At 36.7% G+C, this 27265-nt stretch overlaps 1 protein-coding gene across 1 annotated transcript in view; it reads left to right on the top strand.

Moving 5' to 3' along the window:
- trim66 (tripartite motif containing 66) overlaps positions 1-27265 on the top strand; it is a 36250-nt gene that overhangs the window by 655 nt on the left and 8330 nt on the right. Inside the window, exons 2-12 of the mRNA XM_056461472.1 lie at positions 6528-6804; positions 9450-9615; positions 12460-12589; positions 12782-12898; positions 14746-14860; positions 15078-15224; positions 15509-15626; positions 18016-18668; positions 21870-22076; positions 24790-24883; positions 25576-25660. Of these exons, the coding sequence (XP_056317447.1) occupies positions 6796-6804; positions 9450-9615; positions 12460-12589; positions 12782-12898; positions 14746-14860; positions 15078-15224; positions 15509-15626; positions 18016-18668; positions 21870-22076; positions 24790-24883; positions 25576-25660 (1841 nt within the window). The 5' untranslated portion in view covers positions 6528-6795. The remainder of the gene's footprint in view (positions 1-6527; positions 6805-9449; positions 9616-12459; positions 12590-12781; positions 12899-14745; positions 14861-15077; positions 15225-15508; positions 15627-18015; positions 18669-21869; positions 22077-24789; positions 24884-25575; positions 25661-27265) is intronic.

Raw genomic sequence — 27265 nt, 5'->3', positions numbered from 1 at the left:
TGGAAAGTAATAAAGGGAGTGGATAGGATTATTGATATTAATGTTGTGTTGTGTTTTTTAAAGTAGGCTAAATAATGGTGGTGTAAATTAAACAATCTCATACAAGGGTTTGAAAGAAAGCGACCTATTTTTTTGCACTGTGATTTATGAGGCGATTGTTCCACTTGAAGAGTTCAAAACTGGAATTCAACATTATTTACCATGTTGTCTCTGACATTTAGGCTAACTGCACGTAAAGATCCTATGATACAGACAGATTGAGTTTTTTTTTTTTTTTTTGCCTTTTTGGGTTGCCTTGTTTGCTGTGCGAATTTTAATCTCGACTTCTTTGAGTAGTTGTTTTTTTCCCGCGCTATAAATGCATACATTTACCAAATCATTAGTGTAGCCTTGGCTAAAGGTAATTTGGTCGGCGAGATCTGTATGAAGACACTATAGCTGAAGGTCAGTTGGTTTACATATGATATTCTTTGTGTAGGTTTGTAATTTAAAAAATATGTCAAGTTAATAATCCACATTGGTTTGTCATGTATTGTCAAAATAGCCTTTAACCGAACAGTTTTGTTTGTTACTTCCTTTGGGCGATGTTGGCAGTCTGTTTGTTTAATATCTTTGACTGCACATCTAACTTTTGTCATTACTAGAATACGTGAAAATGTATTTGTAATTTGTAAAAGTATAATACATTTTTAGATAATATTAATAATAATTCTTTACATTTATATAGCGCTTTTCTGGACACTCAAAGCACTTTACATATTGGGGGGAATCTCCTCATCTACCACCAGTGTGCAGCATTCACCTGGATGACGCGATGGCGGCCATATTGTACACCACACCAGCTGATTGGTGGAGAGTGATGAAGCCAATTATGATAAGGGGATGGTTAGGAGGCCATGATGTATGGAGGCCAGTGGGCAAATTTGGCCAGGATGCCACAGTTAAACCCCTACTCTTTTTCAAAGGACTTCCTGAGATTTAACAATCGTGGCCTCGGTTTAACGTCTCATCCGAAAGACGGAGGTCACTGAGCAGTATAGAGTCCCCCGTCAAATATAATATACACACAAACCACAGGTTGGGCGCCCCCTGCTGGTCTCACTAACACCACTTCTACCAGCAACCTAGTTTTCCCATGTGGTGTCCCATCCAGGTACTGACCAGGCTTAGCCCTGCTTAGCTTCAGTAGGTGACCATGTGAGAGTTGCAGAGAGCTAGCTGCCGGCTATCAGTGGTTCTGAAGGAGAAGGTCCAGGGCCCACTTGGGGGCCTAAAGATGAAGAAACAAAAGAACAAACGAAACGACAACAAAATAGTTTCTAAAAAGGTAAAATAACATACATGTTGTGTGTTTGTGTGCATTTTTGCACTTTTAAAATAATTTGAAAATCTGAAAAGAAAAAATTCAAATTTGTTTTTCTTTTATTTGACAATAAAAATCTAAAAATCAGCTCCAAATTAAATGTAAAATTCATCAGTATATCAAAAGTAAATGGCCCCATGGTATTTTTGTTGTGAACAGTGGTGACTGTAGTCAAAACAGTTGAGAACCACTCTACGTGCAGTATATAATTGACAAAATATATGCTTTTATGAAAATGTGTTTACTCTCACATTCCAAAAACGTCAAGTGTACGTAATTAATAAAACATATCCACAGCCATATCACCCTGCAGCCCAAGACTAGTAAGCAGGGCTGAACCTGGTTAGTACCTATATGGGAGACAACATGGGAAAACTAGAGGTACATCCCAAATCGCATACTTATGCAGTATTCTACGCCATTTTGTAGTATAAATAGTGTAAGTACTGCGTTCACACTGAAAACAATAAAAATAATAAGTGCACTTTAAATACCTGGATGATGCACTTATTCAATCAGTAAAATGAAGTGTGGAATAATGGACACTTCACAAACTCAACGGCTGCTGCTTTGCTCATGTAGCGGAAGGGGCTATCGGGCGCTCATATTGTATTACTTTATTTAATTTTGTATTGTGAAAGCAAAATTCTCATACAAGAGTGATTATATCACCTCCTGATGGTGAATGCGGTTATACTCATGGCAGGTATTATTTGGTAGTTTGGTAATTTATTTCACTAATTTGGCAACCGTCAAACGTCATCTGGGAAACGGTTTGAATTTCCGCTGTTAAAAAAAATATTAGTGTTCCATTTGGGACGACACTACATTTATATACTATGCTTTTAAGTGTGTAAGTGCATAAGTGTAAAGTGTGTCATTTGGGACACAGCTTAGGTTGCTGTTGGAAGTGGTGTTAGTGAGGCCAGCAGGGAGTGCTCAGTCCTAATGTGACTGGGACACTATACTGTCAGTGAGACGTTAAACCAAATTTCCTCTCTGCCCTTACCCATCATGGCCTTCCAATGATCCACTGAAATGGCTCTATCATTTCCTTTCCACCTGTAGCTGCCATTATCATCAAGGTGGATGCTGCACACTGGTGGTGGTGGTGAGGAGATTCCCCTCATACAATTGTAAAGTGCTTAAAGTGAATGGCCATACACAATAAATGCACTGTATAAATGCGTATTACATTACATTCAATTGCATTTCTATATGTACACATCAACATGTGCACTGATCCAGTGTCCAGCGTGAAGCAGACTGCTCCTGCTTCTGTAATTCAGTGAATTCAGTGCTCAGCATAACTGAGTAGACCCCATTTTGAAAATGAATATTTTTATCCATTTTTCAGTGAATATAGGCAATGCTTTTAGTGCATTTAAACAAAGCAGATTTATTAAACAGATATATTTAATAAAATAATATTTTAATCACTGAACAAATTTAAAAATTGAAAGATAATACAATTAAATTCAAGCAAAATACTGCAAAAAATATTACAAACTAAAACATTTCAACAAAATTTTTTGCTTCTCTTGATTTTTCCTCTTTTTAAATGTTGTATTTAATATTTTTCTATAACATATAAATTTGAATGTACTAGTTTTTGGACCATTATCGTAAGTTATTTTGTAGATTTGGCTTCAGCACTGACTAATATAATGTATATGCACAAATATAATATTGTATAGCTTCCTATTAAAAGTATTGATTTAAAAGATAGACTTGCAAGGCGTGTACTCATATATGCAGAGCACTGTATGTATATATATATATAATATAATATATATATATATATATATATATATATATATATATATATATATATATACTAAGTTTTCTCGTATTGGAATTCTTTAATAGTTATTGTTCTTTAGCTGCTTATCAGTTGACTTGTGTACTGTGTCTCACTGTACAGTATAATGAGGAAGAGATATCACAGTTCATAAAAAGTAAAAAAAAAACCTTCAGATTTATGATTACATTTGATCTCAGAATGTTGGATTGTTATTAATGTAGATGCTCTTTTGTTGTGAATTCAGTGCAGCCACTTCTTTTTTCACATCAAAATCTTTCTTTCCAGTTAATACCATTGACATTTTGCTACACCTGCCGGTCAGTGCACAAAAACATCCCAAAACAACAACTCTCTAGCATGTGCTTGAGGACCTTTACAATTCCCCCCCTCCGTTTTGACTCTAAATCACGTGACTGGCAACTGTTTGGTTATTTGTAGCTGGTTTATCGACACATTGTATTCGCACAATTCTCACTAATCATATTTACTGAAATAATCATCTCTGAGCAAAGCTGAGCAACAGATTAAACGGTAACACTCTACAATATGAGACACGTAGTTAATATTAGTTCATGTATTTACTAAATAAAGTTCCTGTAAATACTAATGCATTTATTAATCATACTTCAGCCTTTACTAATGCATTAATAAAATGAAAGGCTGTGCTTTTTAATATTAGTCAATGCCCTGTGAGTTAACGTGAACTAACAATGAACATATGTATTTTCATTAACTAACATTGTTTGTTAATTTTAATTTGCAATTCACTGGGCCTGTCACCATAATCAATGTATCAACTTATCGCACAACACGTGGACATGTCCTCAAACATTTGCCAATGCAATATACAGTTGAAGTCAGAATTATTAGCCCCCTGTTTATTTTTTCAAATAAATCAAAGGGGGGCTAATAATTCTGACTTTAACTGTATATCGCTCATACATAAAAACAATTATAACCACATTTTAGCTGATTGCGCAGCCTTTCAATCTCTAGTGTCAGTATGGTTAAAAAACACTATAATATTGACTATAAATTACTATAGTACATTTTAATGTTGGTGCCTGATGACTGAAAATAGATCTCTTACTTTTTCAAGTTCTTTTTGACTTGAAATTTTTGTTAACCTTTATTATTATTATTTATTTGTTTGGGATACCCAGTTTCACATTCTGATTCCAATGCTTAATTATTAAATTGGTAAAACCACTATAATTAAATGAAATATTCTTAAGAATACAATATTGTGTTCTTTAGAAGAGTGTACTTGCCTTATGATGCTATTATAGTGGTCTTAAAATGACAATAGTATCATTTATCACAATAAATGTTGCTATATATCGTTCCACAAAAACATAGATATTGTGACAGGCCTACAATTCATGCAACCATTAACAAACCATTAACTAAGACTTTTAGCTCAATAAATTACTAATGAGCTGCTTATTAATATTTAGTAAGGTGGTATTGGTTAGGATTAGGCATGTAAACTTATGCTGCGGTCACTCTAGAGCAGGCATGGGCAAACTCGATCCTCGAGGGCCGGTGTCCCTGCAGAGTTTTGCTCCAACACTAATCAAACACACCTGAACACCCTAATTAGTGTCTTCAAGATCACTAGAAAGCTACAAGCAGGTGTGTTTGATTAGGGTTGGTGCAAAACTATGCAGGGACACCGGCCCTCGAGGATCGAGTTTGCCCATCCCTGCTCTAGAGTTTGTGCGTGTGAAATTCTCTTGTACGGCGCTGCGAAAAGGGGAGGGATTGAACAAGATGATTAGACATTTAAAAAAGTGAGCGATCGGTCCATATTTTAAATTTCTTTCCGAAGAGGTCATGTTTTGATCTTCGATGTCTTGATCTTTGATTTCGCAGGTCAGAATTCCAACTTTCCAACGTAGCGAACTGCGAAACTTGTCGCACAAGCTTGCGTTTCCGGTCTGATGCATTCGCGTGCATATGAATGGAAGTCTATGGGGAGAAAAGTGCAGTGTGACCGCAGCTTTAGATCATACTTTATAAGTGCTAATAAACTGTTAATATCTTAATAATAGGCAGGTAATAAGCTGTACAAATGAAGTAAATCGTTACTTTAGCTAAAACGTTTCCACCAACATTAACAAAGATGAATAAATACTTGTTTATATTTCTTCATACCAGTAAATACATTAACTACATGTCCAGTATTGTAAAGTGTTACCAATTAAACTTGTATCACTTCCTTCTTTCAAATAACCAAAAACCGCAGCTACAACAACAGTAGCATTTGTACTGTATATGAGCATAGGAAAGTCTTCAATTCGCAAGCCAATAATCAACCAATTCTGTAGAAACACGAAGATGCAACGAATTGGCTAATCTGTAGTGAGACGTTCCCATCTGCTATGGGCAAATCTGCCATTTCCCCTGTCATGATCTCATAACCAATGATGTTAATGGATGTTACTAAGGTGTTCTTCCAGGGGAGGAACCTCCTCTCAAGTTTCTATTAATGTACTTTCTCTAGAGATGGCTGTGCTTGCTCAGGCTGAAAGATACTCCTGCTGAATTCACTTACTGGAGAGAAGGAGCCATCTCTGGCAGTGGAGAGAAAGAGAGAGAGAGAGAGTGTGTGCGTGAGCTTTTTGTTTTAAAAGCCAAATGGAGTGGCATGGAAGGCAAACCGGGAGACGCAGGCACGCCTGTCTGCCCAAAGAACAAGAGAAAGACGGGCTGGGTAGACTAATTGTGTTTTAAAGTGGGTCTGTGGGTACACAATGGGGAATCGGATGGTTTTAAGCTCCCATGAGCAGCTCTAGAGGAAGAGAGAGTTGTCAGATTTGTAGGTCAGGCTGCAGGGGTTGTTGTCAGGCAGACTCACGGTGCTTTCTTAGCGGGAATCTGCACGACACTGATGTCAGTCCGGGTTACTGTGTGCACGCTTTCATCAAGTTCACCTGACTGCCATTAATGAGTGCTGAGCATCTCCTTGTGAAAGACCACGTCTCAGAGTTCTTTCTGATAGCATCGTAATTGATTTCACGCTTTGCAGGGCATTGTGCGAGCGCATCCCAATTCCCATCTGTTTCTGTAGAAGGCTGACCCGGTTTTCGGTGTGGGTTACGTGGGAGAGAGCAGGCCCGGTCCGGCGGGATGTGTCCCTTACTAGTGCTGATCTAAGGAAGGGAGGATGGAGGGCATCAACGTGTTCCCTCACCCGAGATCCATCTAGCACCCATCGCGTGTGCGATTCTCTTAAATATTGTAGGTCATCTGGCACCTCTCCCCTTCCATTTTTGGCAACAAGGGCTGCCGGGGATATTTTGTCCCAGAAAAAAAAATAATTATCAGCCCTCCCTAATTCCCAATTATTATGAACAGGCTTATTTAAGAAGAAGAAGGATCATGGTGGCAGTCGGATTCAGAGAGCTGCGCGCCGGCCACGGCTGAGGGCACACGAGGAGGAGCGTTCAGGAGTCTTCTCCGCTGGGGTTAAAGTGTGCAGCGTGCACTACTTCCTGCCGCAGGTAGAGCTGTCACAGTGTGGTGTGGAGCTCGAGCTGTGTTAAAGGTTTGCCGTGTCCTTGCTGAGAGCTGCGAGAGCTGGATATCGCAATCTTTCTCACGCAATCTCCATCCCGCCACCGCCATGGAGAAGGTAAGAGAGTCCCGCTGTGAATTTTTTCAGATTTGAATTGTCTTTGGGTTGACACTGAGGTTTTCAGCAGACTGCAGATTCTTTTTTTTTGGCACACAGATGACGCATGATGTTTTTGTTTTGCTTTTTTCGGGGGGAATAATGGGGAATGCAAATGTGAATATTTTTGGCATCCTTTGAAGAGGCAGCTTTGCTCTCTAATAAGTCGTTAAAGTGTGGTGTGGGGTGCAGAATGAATATTTGTGTTGTTTTTCTTGACAGCAATGCTTGTGCATAAATATGCACCCCCAGTAGACATGAGTAGAAAAGTGATATTTCATCTAATAAAAAAAGTACTTTATGACTTTCATTCTACTGTAAAGTATAAAATAATGTAGTTTAAATGGCAGTAGAATTGAAACAATAGCATGGGCAAAAAATACTTTCATAGAGCAGGCGATGTGCGTTTGCGACTATTTTGTAATGTCTTTGATTGCAATTCAAATTTTTATTATTACTAAAAGTTGTACAAATTTGTATTTTTAACATTTTATATCAGTGGTTCTGATGGAGAGGGTCCGGGGCCCACCATAGTTGGCCTCAAGATGGTGTAACATCATAACAAACAAACAAAAAAAAAAACAAGAAACAACAACAAAACTATTTAAGCCGAAACAGACACAAACACGCACAGCATATTTACTAAATGCTGTTTAATTAAGAAACATTTTTAAACATTATCATTTTATTAACTATTATAATTTCTAACTAGTTTCATTTGTCATTTGCCATGATGACAGCACATAATATTTTACTAGTCGTTTTGCAAGATCCTAGTATTCAGCTTAAATTGAAAGGCTTAAATAGGTTAATTAGGCTAACTAGGCAAGTTAGGCTTATTCAGCCTGATCTCACCAGGAAATGTAACAATTTTACAATATGTCAGTTAAGTCCATCGGTCTCAGACTCGGTTCCTGGAGGGCCGCAGCTCTGCACAGTTTTGCTCCAACTCGAATCAAACACAGCTGATCCAACTAATCAAGGTGTAGTCAAGACTACTAGAGACTGTTTAGCAGATGTGAGTTGGAGGTGGTTGGAGCAAAACTGTGCAGAGCTGTGGCTGTCAAGGAATGAGCTCTATGCACAGCTAGTGTTTTTCAGCCAACGATATACATCCGGTGAAATATTAATGTGACTATTTAAACATTTTATAAGGTTTCTTTTACAGAATCGATGTTGTAATGTTATTAAAATACATTCAGTTTAATAGACTTAAGCATTCATTTAGTTGATCAAGTATAAAACAAGATGAAAGACCATGTAAACGATAGCGTCATCAGCAGCAGCAGGCTAGCGCAGTAACTCCAAAAATTAATCATATTTTAATGACATGTTGGGGAAAAATGAAATTTAATGCAGTGCTTCTTGTCTGGTCTAAGACCCACTTTATGTCGTATATCTATCAGGCAGTGTAGATATATATGTATATATATATATATATATATATATATATATATATATATATATATATATTTTTTTTTTTTTTTTTTTTTTTTTTTTTTTTTTAAGAAATCAGATCTTTAATGTTGTGATTTTGTAACGGCAATAGCGTTTGGGATGGCTAACTGAAAATTACAAGTCTGTGTGCATATAGCCTATTGAGTTTAAGTCCATTGGTTTAATGGCTACAGTAATTCATACAAGTTCAGTCTTGCAAAAACTTTAAAATTTTAACAGGAGGTATGGCATCAAACCCAACCCCTAAAACCAACCATCATTGGGAGATGAGCAAATCATACTATAATGTACAGATAAAATTGTTCAAATTCATACAAATTAGTAAATTAGTTAAGTAAATCAAAAAGTTGGCATGAAATAGCATATAAGTCATTGGACAATATTGGTTTGTTTTGTTGCTAATCCAAAAAATTATAATAATTTAAAGGTGCTATTAGTATAAGCCTTAAAATAATTTTAACAGCATAAAATCATATATATGTATGTGTATATATATATATATATATATATATATATATATATATATATATATATATATATATATATATATATATACACACAGTATGTCTCATAATATTTTTTCTTCTGGAGAAAGCCTTATCTGTTTTATTTCGGCTAAAATAAAAGCAGTTTTAAATTTTTTAATTTCATTATAATTGACTTTTAAGGCCAAAATTATTAGCCCCTTTTTAGTTATTAAAACTATTATGTTTAGAAATGTGTTGAAAAAAAATCTTCTTTCCGTTAAACAGAAATTGGGGAAAAAAAACAGGGGGGCTAATAATTCAGGGGGGCTAATAATTCTGACTTCAACTGTATATATATATATATATATATATATATATATATATATATATTTATATATATATATATATATATATATATATATATATATATATATATATATATGTGTGTGTTAATTAGTAAGAAGCCCATTTTAAAAAGTCTTTAGCACTGCAACAAGCTGCAAATGCAAAAATAGTTTCTAATCTCATCTCTATCTAAGCTCTCATGCCTATTATCAGCAGAGATCAGTTGTTGTGGGAGCAGGCCGCCCACTCATTTGTGGCTGACAGATGTGTCAGCAAATCTTGTTCTTTTGGATTGCAGTTGATTTTCAATGTACCTTTATTCATTTAACACTACAGTGCTGCTCGGAGTGTTCAGAGCCCAGGATGGCACAGAGCTTGTGCACCTTCTGCAACAAGTGGCTTTGTTTTCAGTGCACCGACCTGCATCAGCACGAGAGAAGCTCCAGCCAACCTTCTGACCTGCAGCACCAGCCTCGAGACCCTCCTTCCCCATCCGAAATAGGCAAGATTATCGCTTTTTCAACCTGTAATCTGTAATTACTTTCCTCTTTCCTTGCACGTTCCCACTCGGACATTATCAGCTCGGCAGCATATTTTTCTAACCCCTCTCTTCTTTAACACAATGAATAATGCATTTTATAATAAGTGTGAATAATTATCCCCCGTGATGTATTGTAGTGTTGTATTTTTTATGTGACCCAGTTTCTAAAACTGATTCTCTCTAAGCGAACGCAGCACAAATTTGCCCAACACTAGCGTTCTTTTCAGCAATACTCCTGAGCTTTTCAGTTTGAAAATCCATCGAACACTAACAGCAGCACATCGAACGAGAGAAGGGGAGGTGAAGTGACAGAAAGAACGACAGAAAAAGAACGACGAGAGAGCGGTGGAGTGTGAGAGAAACAGAAGTGCGGGTGTGAAGCAGGATGTGGTCGGTCACCAGTTTGCACCAAAGCAGTGGGAGCTCTTCTGTGCTGGAGCCTGTGGTCTGGTTCTTTAACACATCTCTCCCTGTGCAGTGTGTGTGTGTGTCTCAGTGTGTTTGTGTCTGTCTACCCTTCACTGTCAGCTGCTGCTGATGGACACACTGTATATCCAGTGTGACAGGTGCTGTCGGTCCAGACCCTTCCTTTCTAATGGACTTCTGCTTGACTAACTCTATTTCTCTGGTTGCAGGTTTTGTATATGCAGAGGGACTGTTAAAGTAGTCAGGGTTTATTAGGTGCAGTGGAATGAGTGGTAAATGAGAATGTTTGATTTGCTTTTTGTTTATTTATTTGCTTCGGCCCAAGTTAATTTTGATGTCTGTTTTCAAAGAAACTCATTTGCAGAGGCACCCAGACAGACACCATTTAAAATCCAGTCAGACTTTTTTCTTCTTCTTTTGTGTGTGTGGATAAACAGACCTAAAGCAAGCTGGTGCATGTTGTTGAAATTATAATGATAAAATTAAATAACAAAATAAATGTTTAAATATAAAAACTACATTTTAAAATAAATATAAAAATACATCAATGTTCTTTAGATTTAATTTAAGTTCAAATTAATTTAACTAATAATTTTAAAAAGTTTGATCAAATAACTTTTTTAATTATTTATGTCTATAATAATTTCAAACACACGAAAGCTGTGTTTTTAACTTTGTTTTGTTCTTTAAAATCATGTTATTTTAAAGAGTTACTGTAAATAATTAAATAAATACATAAAATAAATAAATAAAATAAAATACTATCAAATAGAAATTTGTGTATGTAGACTGAATGATCGAAGATAATCAGATCTGATGTTTATCCATCCAACCATCCATCCATCCATCCATCCATCCATCCATCCATCCATCCATCCATCCATCCATCCATCCATCATCCAACCATCATCCAACCATCCATCTATCCCTCCCTCCCTTCATCCATTATATTTTGTTTTATTTAATTATTATTTTTTATTTATTTATTTATTTATTTATTTTTAATTATTATTATTTTTGTTTAATTTAATTTAATTTTTTGTAATTTTATTTGTTTATTTATTTTTATTTATTTAATTTTTATTTTATTTATTTATTTATTTATTTTTTCATTTTATTTTACTTTATTCTTATTTAATGTTTAATTTTATCTTATTTTATTTAATTCTATTTCATTAAAAAAAAATTAATTTAATTAAATTTTCAAAAATTGTATTTATTTTATTCATTCTCTTTTCGGCTTTGTCATTAATCCGGGGTCGCCACAGTGGAATGAACCACCAACTTATCCAGCACGTTTTACGCAGTGGATGCCCTTCCAGCCGCAACCCGTCTCTGGGAAACATCCATACACACTCACTCACACGCATACAATACAGACAATTTAGGCTTCCCAATTCACCTGTAGCGCATGTCTATGGACTGTGGGGGAAACCGGAGCAACCAGAGGAAACCCACGCGAACGCAGGGAGAACATGCAAACTCCACACAGAAACTCCAACTGACCCAGCCGAGGCTCGAACCAGCTACCTTCTTGCTGTGAGGCGACAGCACTACATTGCTGGGTTTATAACAGAAATTGTTGATGAAACACATGTGAAAGCAGTATGTGTTACTTTATTTGGCTCTTCAAAAGCACCGAATTAAATTAAATTAAATTTAATTTAATTTAATTTAATTTAATTTAATTTAATTTAATTTAATTTAATTTAATTTAATTTAATTTAATTTAATTTAATTTAATTTAATTTAATTTAATTTAATTGATAAAACGTGTCTGTGTAGGTAGTTTACACAATCATGCAACTCCCAGCATTACGATCTGATGGGTTTTTAAATGTCTACATCTGGTTTTATATCAAAAAATGTGGCCCGTTGTGCAGGCAGGCGCACATGAAAGAAGTATCTGTTACTTTATTTGGCTTTTCAAAAGCACACGTACACTTACATTCCTGCTGTTGGCAGAGCTTTTAATGAGACATTAACAGATTGATCAAAGCTCTGCTGTGTTCCATTTTTGTCCGTTTTTTTTTTTTTTGTCTTATATTGCTGGAAAATGATGCATTTATATATCCAGGAGTATTTATAAGCATTTTGATGTGCTTTGTTTCTCCACTAAAAATAAATGGAGAGTGACTCACGGAGGCCAGAGAGGTCCTGTGCACTATATTGCTCAAAATGATTCAAACACCCACTTAAAACCTCATTAAACCTGCAGAACGTCCACGTGATTGCATTATCACGTTTGTTTTTCTGCATTTTCAAGAGCACGCTCAAGTGATAATTCTTTCAAACATACGATTCTTGATTAGGGATAATGTGTTGTTAATGGCCATCATCTAATATCGCACATTTCCTCCATTGTGTTGCGTGTTTCAGGAGCCGCTTGCTGTGGGCATGCAGTTGTCATGTGTCCTCTCCATAAACAGGAGCCTCTGGAGCTCTTGTGTGAAACGTGTGACCTCATGGCCTGCAGCATCTGTCATCTGTCCGCCCACAAAGACCACCGGTATGTGTAGAGGACACAAACCCAGCTGACACAATGGCAAGGTTTACAATGCACTTGTACACATTCTCTAATACACTTTCATAAACACGTGCAGCAAGATGCTGACAGAACAGGTGGTATCATCAGATGTAGGCTATCGAGCGTGCCTTGTGTAAACTTTAAAAGTCAAAGGTGTTTTTGTCTTGTTTTTAGAATGGTGCATGTTGGGAAGGCTCTGCAAGACCAGCGCTGGCTCCTGCAGAACCTCATGGCCCGAGTGGAGGAGAAGAGATCTGCTGTGGAGAGCACTGCCAAACAGATCCAGGGCAGGTGGGTTCGGTCACCGCCTCCAACTCCACCTCCTTGATGATGCTAATGTTAGCGTTAATGCTAGTTAAAGGTCATCCCCATATAGTTTTTTTTACCACTCATGTGGGTAAGTCTACATGGGATACAGCATCAGATACTCGCATCAATATAGCATCATTTTTATGACCCTGTACAACAATAATTACTGTTTTTACATTACTGTGAGGATTGGGGCAGGGGTAAATGCTAATAAAATACAATTTAATGGGTAATTTAATAAATAATATGAATAATACTCTGTATAATTACTGTTTTTACATTGCTGTCATGGTTGGGGTATGGGTAGATGTTAATAAAAGATCATTTAATTGTTAATTTAATATTTAATATTTAAATATTAAAAAAAATGATTTTTTTTGTTATTATAACCAACAAATAACCTTAATACATAATCTAAAAACATAATGAATTACTGAGAATGTTGTGGAAACATTCTTAGAACATTAATGTAATGTAGATGAAATGTTCTGACAACACTTCAAAAATGTTTTTTAATATATTATGAGACGTGGTGGCACGATGGCTCTGTGGTTAGCACTGTAGCCCAACAGCAAGAAGGTCGCTGGTTTGAATTCCAGTTGGGTCAGTTGCTGTTCTGTGTGGGGTTTGCATGTTCTCCCCGTGTTCACGTGGGTTTCCTATGGGTTCTCTGGTTTCCCCCACAGTTTAAAGACATGCGCTGTAGGTGAGCTGAATATACTAAATTGTCTATAGTGTATGATTGTGTGTGTGTGTGAATGAGTGTGTATGGGTGTTTGCCAGTACTGGGTTGTGGCTGGAAGGGCATCCACTGCATAAAACATATGCTGGAATAGTTGGCGGTTCATTCTGCTGTGGCAACCTCTAAAATAGAGACTAAGCCGAAGGAAAATTTATGAATGAATAATATAAGACTGAAATGTTATGAAATTTATTTTGATTAACGGTATTATAAAACATATGAATAATGTTAATAAATAGTAATTATGTGTCTTTAGAAAACTTGTATAAAATTGCTCAGTATATGGGAACATGTTTTGATGGGGGCATTCAATGAAATCTCTCACATTTTGTTAAAAACATTTAGTTGTTTTCTGAAGATGAACAAAAAACAAAACTTGACGGCAAATAAATGCTGAAAGAGTTTCAAGAGGCCTGGTCTTTATATCTCCTTCCCAGCGGATGTCTGGACTATGTCTTTTTTATTTTATTTATTCATTTATTCTTTGGAATGATTACAATTTTACATCTGGGTAGCAGTACTTTTGATAAAAAGTAGAATATTGGGCTCCAAGAGCCAAAGCGATGATGTCTGAGAATCTTTCTATAAAAAGGTGAAATATTTCATCAGTTGAGCCCAAATGTCTATGAATATTAATAGACATTTCATCAGGCTATTATTATTTTGACATTTTAGATATGGCAGAAAACCATGTGGCAGAGAAAAGATACTGCATGAGCTTTTCTTCTTGTTTTTATATCTTTAGCAAGTTTGACTCTAGATATAAATATTACACCTAATATAAATATTATATCTATTATAACATTTGCAGTGTAGAAAAGGGAAAATGGTGCCAGTGTGAACAGTATGTTTGACGAAACAGATATCAGTCCACTATTTAAAGATGTCTGTGTGAAACAAAGTGTGCCCGTTCCTCATCTAAAACATCAACAGCTGGGATACATAAGTCAACAAGCAATGTTTATATGAAGCATAATGACATGAACAAGATCTATAACTTCATGTGAATGATTTCAGCAGATGTTTAAGCCTCCAAACGTACCGCTCTGTTTATCTTCCTTGTTCGTTTTTCTTTCCGTTTGTCCAGGCTCCACGGTATAAAGATCACGCAGAGGAAGGCGGAGAACCAGATAAAAATGGCAAAGATGATTATGATGAACGAGCTTAACAAACGGGCCAACCTATTAATAGAACAACTGGAGGTAATTACTTTTTCCCTCGTTTCCCTCTCCGTCTTTCTGCTCCAAACGTATTCATCTCCAAACATCCAGCTGACCGTGGATGTGCTGGTGATGGAGCGTCTTTAGCCAATCATGCAAATAGGCAGAATCTGCCAAGTAGCGACATATGCAAACAGATGGGGATCTTAGGAAAAGTGCTGAGGAGATCCATGTTTTTTGTGGTTGTCTTCCGGTGCAGAGCATCTCCAGTGATTTCAAGCAACGTCTGGAGGACCAGCTGCAGGGGGCCATCGAGCTGTGCAGCCAGCTGGAGCATGTGCAGAACTTCATTACCTGGGCTACAGCCCACCACAGACGCAATCCTCTGCTATTCAGCAAAGAGCTGGTAGGATTCTCGCAACATTCAAGTAGGCTTTAGATGTTAACATTCCTGGCCGCTGCTAGCACAGCTTCTGGCAGGCCTCAAAAAGATGTCAACGCTGTTAGCTCAAAGCAGCATCACCTGTTTTTATAACTGCACTTCAATCTCTTAGAGTTTGCATTAATCATTTTCCTGTGAACCTAAAATAGAGACAGTGCAAGTTTCGGTTTCACTGGCAGAAACGCATGCAACATTTATAACTCGGCGTCTCTGCAATCATGAGATTTGATCTATAATTCATTTGTCAGATTGCTCTTCAGATGCAGCAATTACTGGAGCCGCTGATGCTCTCTGAAGCTTGGAGTCCATTGAAAATCAAGTTTAACTGGGATGCCAGCTTCTGGACCAAGCAGATGTCTACTTTAGGTAAGCTCAGCTTTGGGATGATGGCATTTGCTGTTCTTTATGCATGGATGGTGCACCTCCTGAAGTGTTAGGTTTGAACTTCCTGTCAGTGTTTGAATATTTGTAGGGGAGTGTGAGTGTGAACTAGTTTGGTTCAGTGTAAATGATATTTGGTGTAAACTCTAATCACAATGCTGTATGCAAATACCACTTTGATTACATCAATTTCACTTATTTGAATGGAGAACATTCTTAATTATTTATAATTAATTGAACATTTTTACATTTTACAAACATATCAGACAACCCTTATAGAAATAATAATAATAAAAAAACATAAATAAATAAATGAAAATAAAATAAAATAAAAGCAGGGAGTCATGGTGGTGCAATGGGTAGAACTATCGCCGCATAGAAAGTTGTTGGTTAGTGTCTCGGTTGGGTCAGTTGGCATTTCTGTGTGGAGTTCTCCTCGTGTTTGCATGGGTTTCCTCCGGGTGCTCCAGTTTCCCCCACAATCCAAAGACATGCGCTATAGGTGAGTTGAATAAGCTAAATTGGCTGTAGTGTATGTGTGTGAATGAGTGTGTATGGGTGTTAGAAGGCGGCTAGAAGGACATCCGCTGCGTAAAACATGTGCTGGATAAGTTGGCGGTTCATTTCACCGTGGCAATCCCTGATTAATTAAGGGACTAAGCCGGAAAGAAAATGAATGAATGAATGAATGAATGAATGAAAATGAAAGCCAATTACACAACTAAATGAGGGGCAGATGTCTACATTTATGCAACAATCTAAATGTTACAATTTGAGTAATGAAAGATTACAAACTGGTATATTATTATTGTCAAGAGCAAGCAAGGGTGATCAGTCTAGATCCAGCTGGAGAGTTTTAACATAAGATAAAAAAGGGCTTCCAAATTTGAACAAATGTTCTGTTATGTCTTTAAAGGGATTATGAATGGAGAACATTCTAACAATGTTAACTTGATGTTTTTTAATCTTACATTTATACATTTAAGGTGGAATAGTACCAGTTTTTACATTACACAGCTAATTGCACAGCTAATACAGTTTATGCATGCCATAGCTTAAGTGTACAATTATTTGATGCAATACCTTAGATTGATTGTCTTGATTGTGTTACCAAACATGAGGCCTTAGAACTTAAGATAACATGACCACATTACTGCATTTTATCTGCTTACCCGGGGGCACAAACAAGGCAAAATGGTTACCAAACAAACCACCGTTGTCCAATGTGGTCCTGATAAACCTAACTTGGCTAGTTAACCAAATTACTAAAGATGTCCCGATCGGTTTTTTTTTTGCCCCCGAGTCAAAGTTATTTGATTTTGAGTATCTACCGATACCAAAACCCAATCCGATACTTCTATAATACATAAAAAAGAATAAAGAAGAGCGAAGAAACAGATCCAGGATGTTCCTAATGCTTTTATTTATTTCACCTTACTTTAACATTCAACACCTCTGTTAACAAACGGAGCACTTCTGTCAGGTAGCTTGAACAATCAAGTAATAAATAACATCAATTCTTCACTTTTGGACTTTAGTGTAACAGTAAATAGAAAAAAAATATAATATAAAAACAAATAGCACCTCAACTTAATATACCCAGCAGGTGATCCCAAGTTTACATATCTCACAGTTTGCTATGGCAATGTTGTTGTCTTCAACTTTATAATACCTCCAGACTGCAGACATCCTCGCACTTTCTGCTTCAAGCTGCTTCTGTGTCCTACTTTGCCAGCATTTAACCAATAGCATCTCTGCAACAAAGTGATGTCATGCCGCACACGTTGCTCTTTCTATGTGAAGTCAAGAAAGAGGTCTAACTCTGTGCCACAGCATAACTATTGATGTGTTAAAAATGAGAATACATACATATATATATATGATGTTACCTGACCGGGAGGGTAACATCTGAAACTGCGTGATTGGGCCCAATTTCCGATCAAATGATCGGATCTGGACATCCCTACTAATTACTACAATAGTTAAGCCTTTACAAGGCACTGTGTACTGTTATCATGGCAACGAACAAAGAAATTAGGTATTCAAAATTGTTTATACATAGTATTATGTTTAAAATTGTTCCAGCACTTGGAATTAAAAGAAAAAAAAAATAAGTTGGCTAATAAGTTGGTCTTTTGCAGCAGTTTTCATTTTCTTGAGGAAGATCAGGAAGATTTAGTTCTCTTCATCCCTTCGGGTGGAAACAGTGTTTTATTTACACAAGGTTGATGCAATTTGCTAATTTTGTGTGCAAGTGAAATTCTTGGCTTTGCATGAAAACACAGCTAACAATACAAGGTTTAGAAGAACAGAAAATGAAATGAGGATCATATCAATTGACAGTCAATAACTATACTGATTCCCCTTGCTTTAGGTCAGCTGGTTGTTGAAGGTGGAAGTCGTCCATACTCAGACGTTGTTGGTCACTCCAGTATCCTGCGACCCCAGCCTGTTCCGTGCATAGCGATGCCTCCTTTGTGCCATGCGGTGCGGGAGCCTGGCTGTGCCTACCAGACCTTCTGTCAGCCCTCGCTCTGCTGCCTGCACTGCAGGCCTGCTCAAACCGTCCCATTGGAGAAATTCCCTGGCCAGTGTGCTCAGGCCACCAGACGGAGCTCCCCGCCATCACTGCACAGCTGCTGGGATGCAGAAACATCCGTCCCTGTACATCCACCTGGAGCTCAGCCCATGCATCAGCTCACCTCTCACCCTGGATCTGACCTCGTCCAGCATGGAAGCAGCTCTACTCAACCCCGGCAGCCTGTTAGATCCAACATCGAGTCGCTCCCTGCTGATTCAGTTCAGACTGTCATGGATGGGAAAAGTTCTACAGTAGGTCAGAAAGCCAGCAGAAGAGGGCAAACATCTGCACCCGAGGCATCTACAGGGCCAGAGGCTTCAGCAGATGCAGAGCTGCCACAGATCCACAAACAGGCTCAAGTGCAGACCACCGCAGAAACCAGCTGTCAGCCTATGGTTGAACTGCAGCCCATAGCTGCTTGCATTGGTGATGATGATGATGACAGGGTGAGTTTCATTAGCGTGTCACTGTTTATCGTTACTTTGCAAAGCAATACCTTTGCTCTCATTGCGCTCAATACTGACCACAGTCCCCAGGCTTGGCATTCTTTAGTGTTTGCAAAGGTTGCATTTCAACCACGCTGTTAACTGGTCCACCACAAGTCCTAGCAGATGAAAAGACCACCGAGCTGCAATGCAGACATGCAGTCTGGGTGCTTACAGTATAGCCACTTTCATTTTGCTAGTTTGTCAAGATTTTAGGTTAAGTATGAACGAATGGAAAAATATCTTTTAGATGATTTCTTTAATGCATCTAGTAGCATTTTTACAGCAATTTTTTTTATAGTTTTTTTTTTTTTACAGTTGACTTTGCCCTACTTGTGGGGTTGTGTTAGACTTGTTGGATGTGTAAAAGTCAGTTTTCAAAGCTGCTCGTTTTGTGATGTATAACATGGGTTTTATGGGGTCTCAGAGAACTTTTAATGAGGCCTCAAAATAACTTTAAATAGTTTAAATATATAAGCTGAAACAGCTAATTTAAATATATATATAATATATATATATATATATATATATATATATATATATATATATATATATATATATATATATATATATATATATATATATATATATATATATATATTATCATACTTCAGTCACCACCTAATCAACCATCTTTAAAAAGTGCATAAAAAATGAATTGTGGTTTCTAGACATGAAATGTCATCAATAAAAAAGATGAATTAGACAAACGTTAAAAATCACAATTAATTGATATAATTATTTAATAAATATTCACTTTAAACTATGAATTATTAAACAAAGTTGTTATTCCCTATCCCAAACTATATAAAAACACACATCTCACAAATCTACCTTTTAAATTAATATTGATTAATATATTTGTGCAATTACATTAGAGTAGTCAGTTCTGAAGCTAATCACAAAATAACTTATGATTTAAGTGACATGATGAACCATGAAAGATGTTGAGCGACCAAAATATTATTTCAATAAAGATATCTGTTAAATAAATCTGTTTTGTTCAAATGCAGCAAAAAATATTACCTATTATTACCGAAAAAATAAAAAATGGGGTGTACTCATCTGCAGCTGACTGTCAGAACAGAAGAAACCGTTGCTACTTCACAAACGTCACTTTAGAGCTAGTATTTGAATGATTCTCTAGCACAATGTCTAACAGGTGATTTTGCTCACATTTTAAGATTATAAGGCTGAACGGCATAAAATGCCATCAATCTACAGAGATTCACCAGTATTTCTGTTGCAATCAGGATATCACAATAATTAACCCCGAAAAAGCCAACGCTAAGCAAACACTACCATTTTACTAGGGTAAAAATACAACCCTACAAAATACAAAAGAGAGAGAGATTGACTTAGAATGTCACTTACCTGTTCTGTAATGATTTGTTCAGCTGTAGTTTGAAACGTAAGTCTTTACTCTGCTCAGTATGGCAGGCTAGCCGCCAACGCGTTGAATCTCAGAAATTCTGAATATTTAAAATCGGCATTATCCTTATAAATAAACTGCATAGCTGCAATCTAAACTACTACATTTTCACCTAAAAAAGGCTCAAGAGTACATTATGTTGTCCAACAGCTGCAATATTTGTCAAACTGTAGTGCTCTGCTTGCACTTCTGTAGGTGGAGTAATACACAAGGGAGCTATCAGCCAATCAGATTCGAGAACCAGACAGAACTGTTGTATAAAAAATTATTATTTTTTTTTTTGCTTTTATGACGATATATAATATTATAAAGATATTGATCTATAAGCTGCAAAGAAAAAAGAAATAAAATAAAAATACTTGACCAGTTATAATAACCCCCAAAAATCTAATTTACTCTGAATTTGTTTATACAATAAAGTAATGCACTGCAGCTTAGGTTACTAAATAATGTCACGCTTCATGGACACTGCTCAGAATTTCACATGACCCACCGATACACAGCAGTTTATGCAGTAGTTCCCTTTAAAGACAGCTCATATTTTGCTTTAACATAAGTATACTTGTGGTGGATGACACCCTGAGAACGGCAAAGTTCAACATCACTACATTAACTATATATAGGTAATAGAATGATTCCCATCAGCATCATTTCTATTTACGTGGCTGTAATCTGCTTTCATGATGACAGCTGCTGACAGCACCTCTGCAAGCATATGGTGAGAAATAAGTGAGGAAACCTGCGGTGTGGGCTCGCAAACAATTAAAAACACACTAACACACACACAGCTCAGCAACTGCTTCTCAAGCTGGACTGGACGACAACCAAATCAGGCAATAGAAGTTATTATTAGAGCTCTTGATGTCAGTAGTTTTGATGCAGTTTCCTAAGACAAACACCCATCAAAATCAAGTTTCCCCCTTAAGATCTGGCACTCCAGAGGCAAATTAGTGTAATATTTTTATATTATGTATCATCTTCAGCCCAAAACTATGACATGATTAAAGGGACTGGAAAAAATAAATAAATAAAAAAACAGCGCTTGGGTGCAACCGCATATTTACTTAACCTGGCATTAATGAGAAGCTCTGGGAATTGAAGGAGCGGCTGTTGCATTTTTCTTCTGCGTGCTGTATAAAGCCCACACGATTACCTCTAAAGTCTCCGAGACCTCCTACCTTCTCTCTGCACCCACACATGCTTGCAAGACGCTCGATTCATTACACCTCTCCTCCTGGGCTTCTAGCAGGTGAGTGTTTTTTTAATCCTGAGGTAATTATGCGCCAGAGAAGACAGTCGGAGGAGGGCCCTTCGTGGAGCGCACATTCATCGGGCCGCCGCTTCAGACTCTGACATTTGTCGTGCCAGCGAAGGATGCAGTCGCTTGGGCTTTTCTCCAACTTCTCGCATTACTGAAATCATGACAAGAGAAGAGAAAGTCTAATCTCTGATGTGTTAATGCCGCTTATTCAAAGAAGCCTTCCGTGGCCCCAGAAGTGGGATTTACATACGATAATTGGTGCTGTAACTAAGTGGTATATTATCATCAGGAGAGTTATCGTGTTGATAGATTGTCGCGATTGTTGGTCCTTGTGCTGCAAAGCAGCGTTGTCACATTGCTCAAGGTTGTTGTTCGTCACCTCTGTTGTCACTGTTGCTATGGCTGTGGTTTGCCGCATGTGCTGTCAGATTCACTTTTAGCCTAATGAGAGTTTGGCTCTCTTGTGTAGAGATCCTCAGAGCTGGAGATGTTCGCGCTGGTTCAGGGCCAAGGAGGCGATGGTCGGAGTTGTCCAGGTTTGAAGAGGGCGAGCAGGTCTCAAAGCAGTGCGGATACACACAGAGGACCTCGTAAAAGGCTCTGTAAAGACAGGTCAATCAAGGATGCTCACGGCCTGGCAACAGCGGCTGGGGACCAGGGATGTACAACGCAGCAGGTAAATATTTTCTATTTACAGAACGTGAAGGTGGTTTTTGTAATGATATCAGGTTTCTTCAAGAAGTGATTTAGTTAAGAGTTGTTTAAATAACTTGAACAATGTTTTTTTTTTTCAGTGTTAAGAAACTTTTGTGGAATAGGAATATCCTAAAGATGCATGGAAAATTGATGGCAATAATAGGCTTTGTTTTTTAGATTGTAGGCCTGTTAAGGAGTAGGTAATAACCCAGGAAACTTCCAAGAGAGGATAGAGATGTTTAGAGATGTTTTCCATGTACATTTAAACAAAAATAAATAAGTAAATAAAAAATAATAAGAGGCTTTTTTAAAATACACTATTATGCCTGGAGATTTGCCTGTTGGTGTGCACGCTCACATTGGTGCCCTATGAAGCATGAATGAAAACAGTACTGCTTTATGTCTGCAATGAGCTTTGCATGTGAATGAATCAGCATTTTTAATGGGTCAGGTTAACCAATGATTTAAACACCAATTCATAAAGACAGCCATTTACTTGAACAGATCCTGAACAAATCCCTACATTTAAGAAAGTAATAATAACATTTTAAGTATTTCTTTACCCAGCAAACTTCCAAGAGAGGATAGAGATGTTTTGAAATGTTCTCAAATGAGGCCATACAAACTCAAATGGATATTTCTTAATTATTTTAGCTTTGCATTTTCAAACTGTGCACACTCTTAATTTCCATGAATTAAAGTAAAAAAATAAAAACCCACAATGTTGTGGACAGCAGTTGAATTTTGTAGAGTTGTTTAACTTTTAAAAATGTTAAAAAATGTACAGTTGAAGTCAGAATTATTAGCCCCCCTTTGAATTTTTTTTTTATTTTTTAAATATTTCCCAAATGATGTTTAACAGAGAAAGAAAATTTTCACAGTATGTCTTGATAATATTTTTTCTTCAGGAGAAAGTCTTATTTTTTATTTCGGCTTGAATAAAAGCAGTTTTTAATTTTTTAACAACAATTTTAAGGTCAAAATTATTAGCCCGTTTAAGCTATATATTTCTTCGATAGTCTACAGAACAATACACTGTTATACAATAACTTGCCTAATTACCCTTACCTGCCCAGTTAACCTAATTAACATAATTAAGCCTTTAAATGTCACTTTAAGATGTATAGGAGTGTCTTGAAAAATATCTAGTCAAATATTATTTACTGTCATCATGGCAAAGATAAAATAAATCAGTTATTAGAAATGAATTATTAAAACTATTATGGTTAAAAATGTGTTAATATCTTGATAATGTGTAAATATCTTCTCGCAATTAAAGAGAAATCCGGGGTGGGGGGGAGGTGAAATAAACAGGGGGGCTAATAACTCTGACTTCAACTTTATATATTTTCATATTCAATATGATAAAAAACAGTATATTTTCTGTTTTCAAATTCAGTTAGTTTAGTAAATTTGTTATTACTTTGACAAAGTTTTAATTACTTGTTATTTTTTATTTAATTACATTTAAATTTTAGTTAGGTATATATATATATATCAATCGATATCAGGCCTCGTGCCAATGCATGCCTCCCACCATGGGTGATGTTGCAACCCAGTTGCAACATATGTATGCAGCAACATATGCAATAAATGTGTGTGTATGTATATATATATTCATTCATTCATTCATTCATTTTCTTGATGGCTTAGTCCCTTTATTAATCTGGGGTAGCCACAGCGGAATGAACCGCCAACTTATCCAGGATTTGTTTTACGCAGCGGATGCCTTTCCAGCCACAACCCATCTCTGGAAAACATCCACACACACTCATTCCCACTCATACACTATGGACAATTTAGCCTACCCAATTCATATATATATATTCATATATATTTATGAGTGTATCTTATATTCCTCATATTGTAAGGATCAAATGTCCCCACAAGTAACAATACCAGTACATTTTTACCTTGCAGGGACATTTTTGGTCCCCATGAGTAAAATGGCTCAAAAATCATACAGGATTAAGTATTTTGAAAATGTAAAAAATGCAGATTATTTCCTGTGAGGGTTAGGATTATAGGGATAGAATATACAATTTGTACAGTATAAAAACCTGTACAGTATTACTTCTATGGGATGTGCCCATGAAGATAGCTGTTTAAATGTGCATGTGTGTGTGCTTATGTGGTTAACTATAATAACCCTGGTGGATTATATGGGGCCTATCAAAAGGTTTAAACCACCAGTAGTCATGGTAACAAGGATGCCTGTGAACCTTTTAGGTAAAGCATACTTTTAAGAAAGTATGAATAGTGCATTGATGTGAATAATTCACTACATTAATATTCATGATAATTGACATTGATGAAATGCTCTTGACCTGAAGCGCTTTTCATCATGATTCCTTTTCAAGTCCATTTCAAACCCCCCAGCCTCTGTCACAACCGTGAAACATCAGTTCAGTGTTTACAGCTCTCTGGCTCTCCTTCTAAGTGCACAAATCCGAAGATGTACATCAAAAGAGAGATAACTGTTGTCTAGGAAACAGTTCCTTTAACCTCTTTCCAAGAACAAATGAGATGCAGCAGCCCACAGAACTGATTGTGTTCAGCTTAACAAGTTCACTTGCGTTCATATTCTCTGATTTAGTCTGCATGCTGCTGTTGTGACATCACTGCATTCATTAATTGTCAATAAAGAGGCAGTGTTTCAAAACCTTGATGTTGCTGTCTGCTCTGTATCTCAGCAGGTCTGTGCACAGCTCGATGCTTCAGAGATGTTCCCAGGACCAATAAGCAGTCATCTTGCGTCTTCTCTGACCACCTACAAATCCGAACCAGGTGAAAAAGAAAATTTGTCATGTTTACCTTTCGATGTACATACAAGAGGGCCGCAGCTCTGCACAGATTAGTTCCAACCCTAATCCAAACTAATTGAGTCCTTCAGGCTTGTTTGAAACCTACAGGTAATGCTACGGTCACACTAGAGATCAAGCACGTAAAATTCAGTTGCACCGCACTGTGAACTGTGAAACTTGTTGCACGAGCTTGCATTTCCGGTCTGCCACATTCGCATGTGTATGAATGGGGTGAAAAATGCAGTGTGAGCACGCCTTAAGTGTGTTAAAGCATTATTAAAACTAAACTGTGAAATGCTGCGGCCCTCCAGGAACTTAATTTAACACCTCTGTTCTAGTAGCTTAATCTATCTAGGCAAGACAAGTTTTTTAGCACATTTCATACAAGAAAATAAAAACAAATAAGTGATTAAAAACAGATGAAAACATGGATGGTTGGATGGGTAGGGGCAGTACTGTAGCTAAAGGTAGATCCACCCTGCTTTGACTGAATTTCTAGTTTATATGATCTTAAAGATTTGAGTGATCTGTTAGGTTTGTATTCAGTAAGCATATATGTAATGTATTGAGGTCCTAGGCCATTTAGTGATTTATAGACAAGTAATAATACTTTAAAATCTATTCTGAATGTCACTGTAACTATTTTAAATAACATGATTTTGTTCCTGGTTTCAGAAAATGTGTATGCATATGCCTATGAAAACAGAAGGCTGAAGACCAGAAAGAAGAGCAGAAATTCTAGAGAGGATCCACACACCAGGTACAATAGTTTGATTGTTTGAAAGGGATTCATATATTTATTTGCAGAAAACAAATCCAATTGTAGTTGTGATAAAAAAAAGCTGTGCAGTTATGATTGAAAAAGAAAGAAAGGGGAAAACTCTTGTTTTATTATATTTATTATTAATAATAATAATAATAATAATAATAATAATAATAATAATAATAATAATAATAATAATAATAATATTCATTCATTCATTTTCTTTTCGACTTAGTCCCTTTATTAATCAGGGGTCGCCACAACGGAATGAACTGCCAACTTGTCCAGCATATGTTTTACACAGTGAATGCCCTTCCAGCTGCAACCCAACACCAGGAAACACCCATACGCTCTCATTCATACACTACATACACTACAGCCAATTTAGTTTATTCAATACACCTATACCACATGTCTTTGGACTGTGGGGGAAACTGGAGCACTTGGAGGAAACCCATGGCAACAGGGGGAGAACATGCAAACTCCACACAGAAATGCAAACTGACCCAGCTGAGGCTTAAACCAGCGACATTCTTGCTGTGAGGCGGTTGTGTTACCCACTGTGCCACTGTGCTGCCCATAATAATGATAATAATAGTAAACTAATAATTTATTATTAGTTGTTAATTACATTTCAACGTGAATATATCGTTAATCATTCATTTATTTTCTTTTCGGCTTGAACCGCCTATATCGTTAGAATTCTGTTATATTTTTGATATAACATTGTCTGTTTTTTTTTCTCTTTCTTGCAAAAAAAAAAAATACTATCTATAAAGGCTTATACACGCCAGTATGATTATGCTTTTGCTTATTGTTAGTATTGGGCATTCATAACTAAGCTTTTTACTTGCAATGAGCCGAGTGAATGTACAAAATCCCTGACATTAGATGGTGCTAAATGAAAAACACAAATACTCCAGTACACAACTGGTGCTCCGTTACACCACAAAAACATACCTAATGAACTAACCATATGATTTTGTTAGCTCACACTGACTATGTTTACATGGACATCAGTAATTGAATTATTACTAATCGAATTATTAAACTAATTAAGACAATATTAACATTAAGGTGTTTACATGCGTTGCTTTTTGAACGTTCCTTTCATGATCCCGTTTTACATGTTACAGCACATCATTCGATCAATGTCATTGCGTCACCACGCTATCCACATTTTCTCTGGAGTTTCATGTTATTTCGAGTGTTTCATTTTTAATTCTTCGACTTTAACTGCAGTTTGGTACTTTCACTTTCATTCGGGAACATTTCATGCATGCCCCCTATGACAAACAAGATATTGGATGCAACTATGGACTGCTGGAAGAGTGTTGTTTTGATGGAAGTTTATACCGCATGCTGAATGGAAGAACAAAAAACCTCCACATTTCATGATGCAGTTGTCTGTGGTCTTAACTGTGTGTGTATGTGTGTGTGTCTGTGTATAGTCTATCCTGTTGCAAAATGCAGCGAAAAGTCCTACATGATGGTAATAGTTAAGGTGTAGATTAAGGTGTGTACATGTCTCTACTGCACTTCAATAATGCGACTAAAATCGGCATACTCCACATGTCTTAATTCCATTTCTATTCAGTTCGA

This window comes from Danio aesculapii, chromosome 7 (genome assembly GCF_903798145.1).
Source record: "Danio aesculapii chromosome 7, fDanAes4.1, whole genome shotgun sequence".
In the NCBI taxonomy this organism is placed as follows: Eukaryota; Metazoa; Chordata; class Actinopteri; order Cypriniformes; family Danionidae; genus Danio; species Danio aesculapii.
This window is presented reverse-complemented; position numbering and strand designations above follow the sequence as displayed.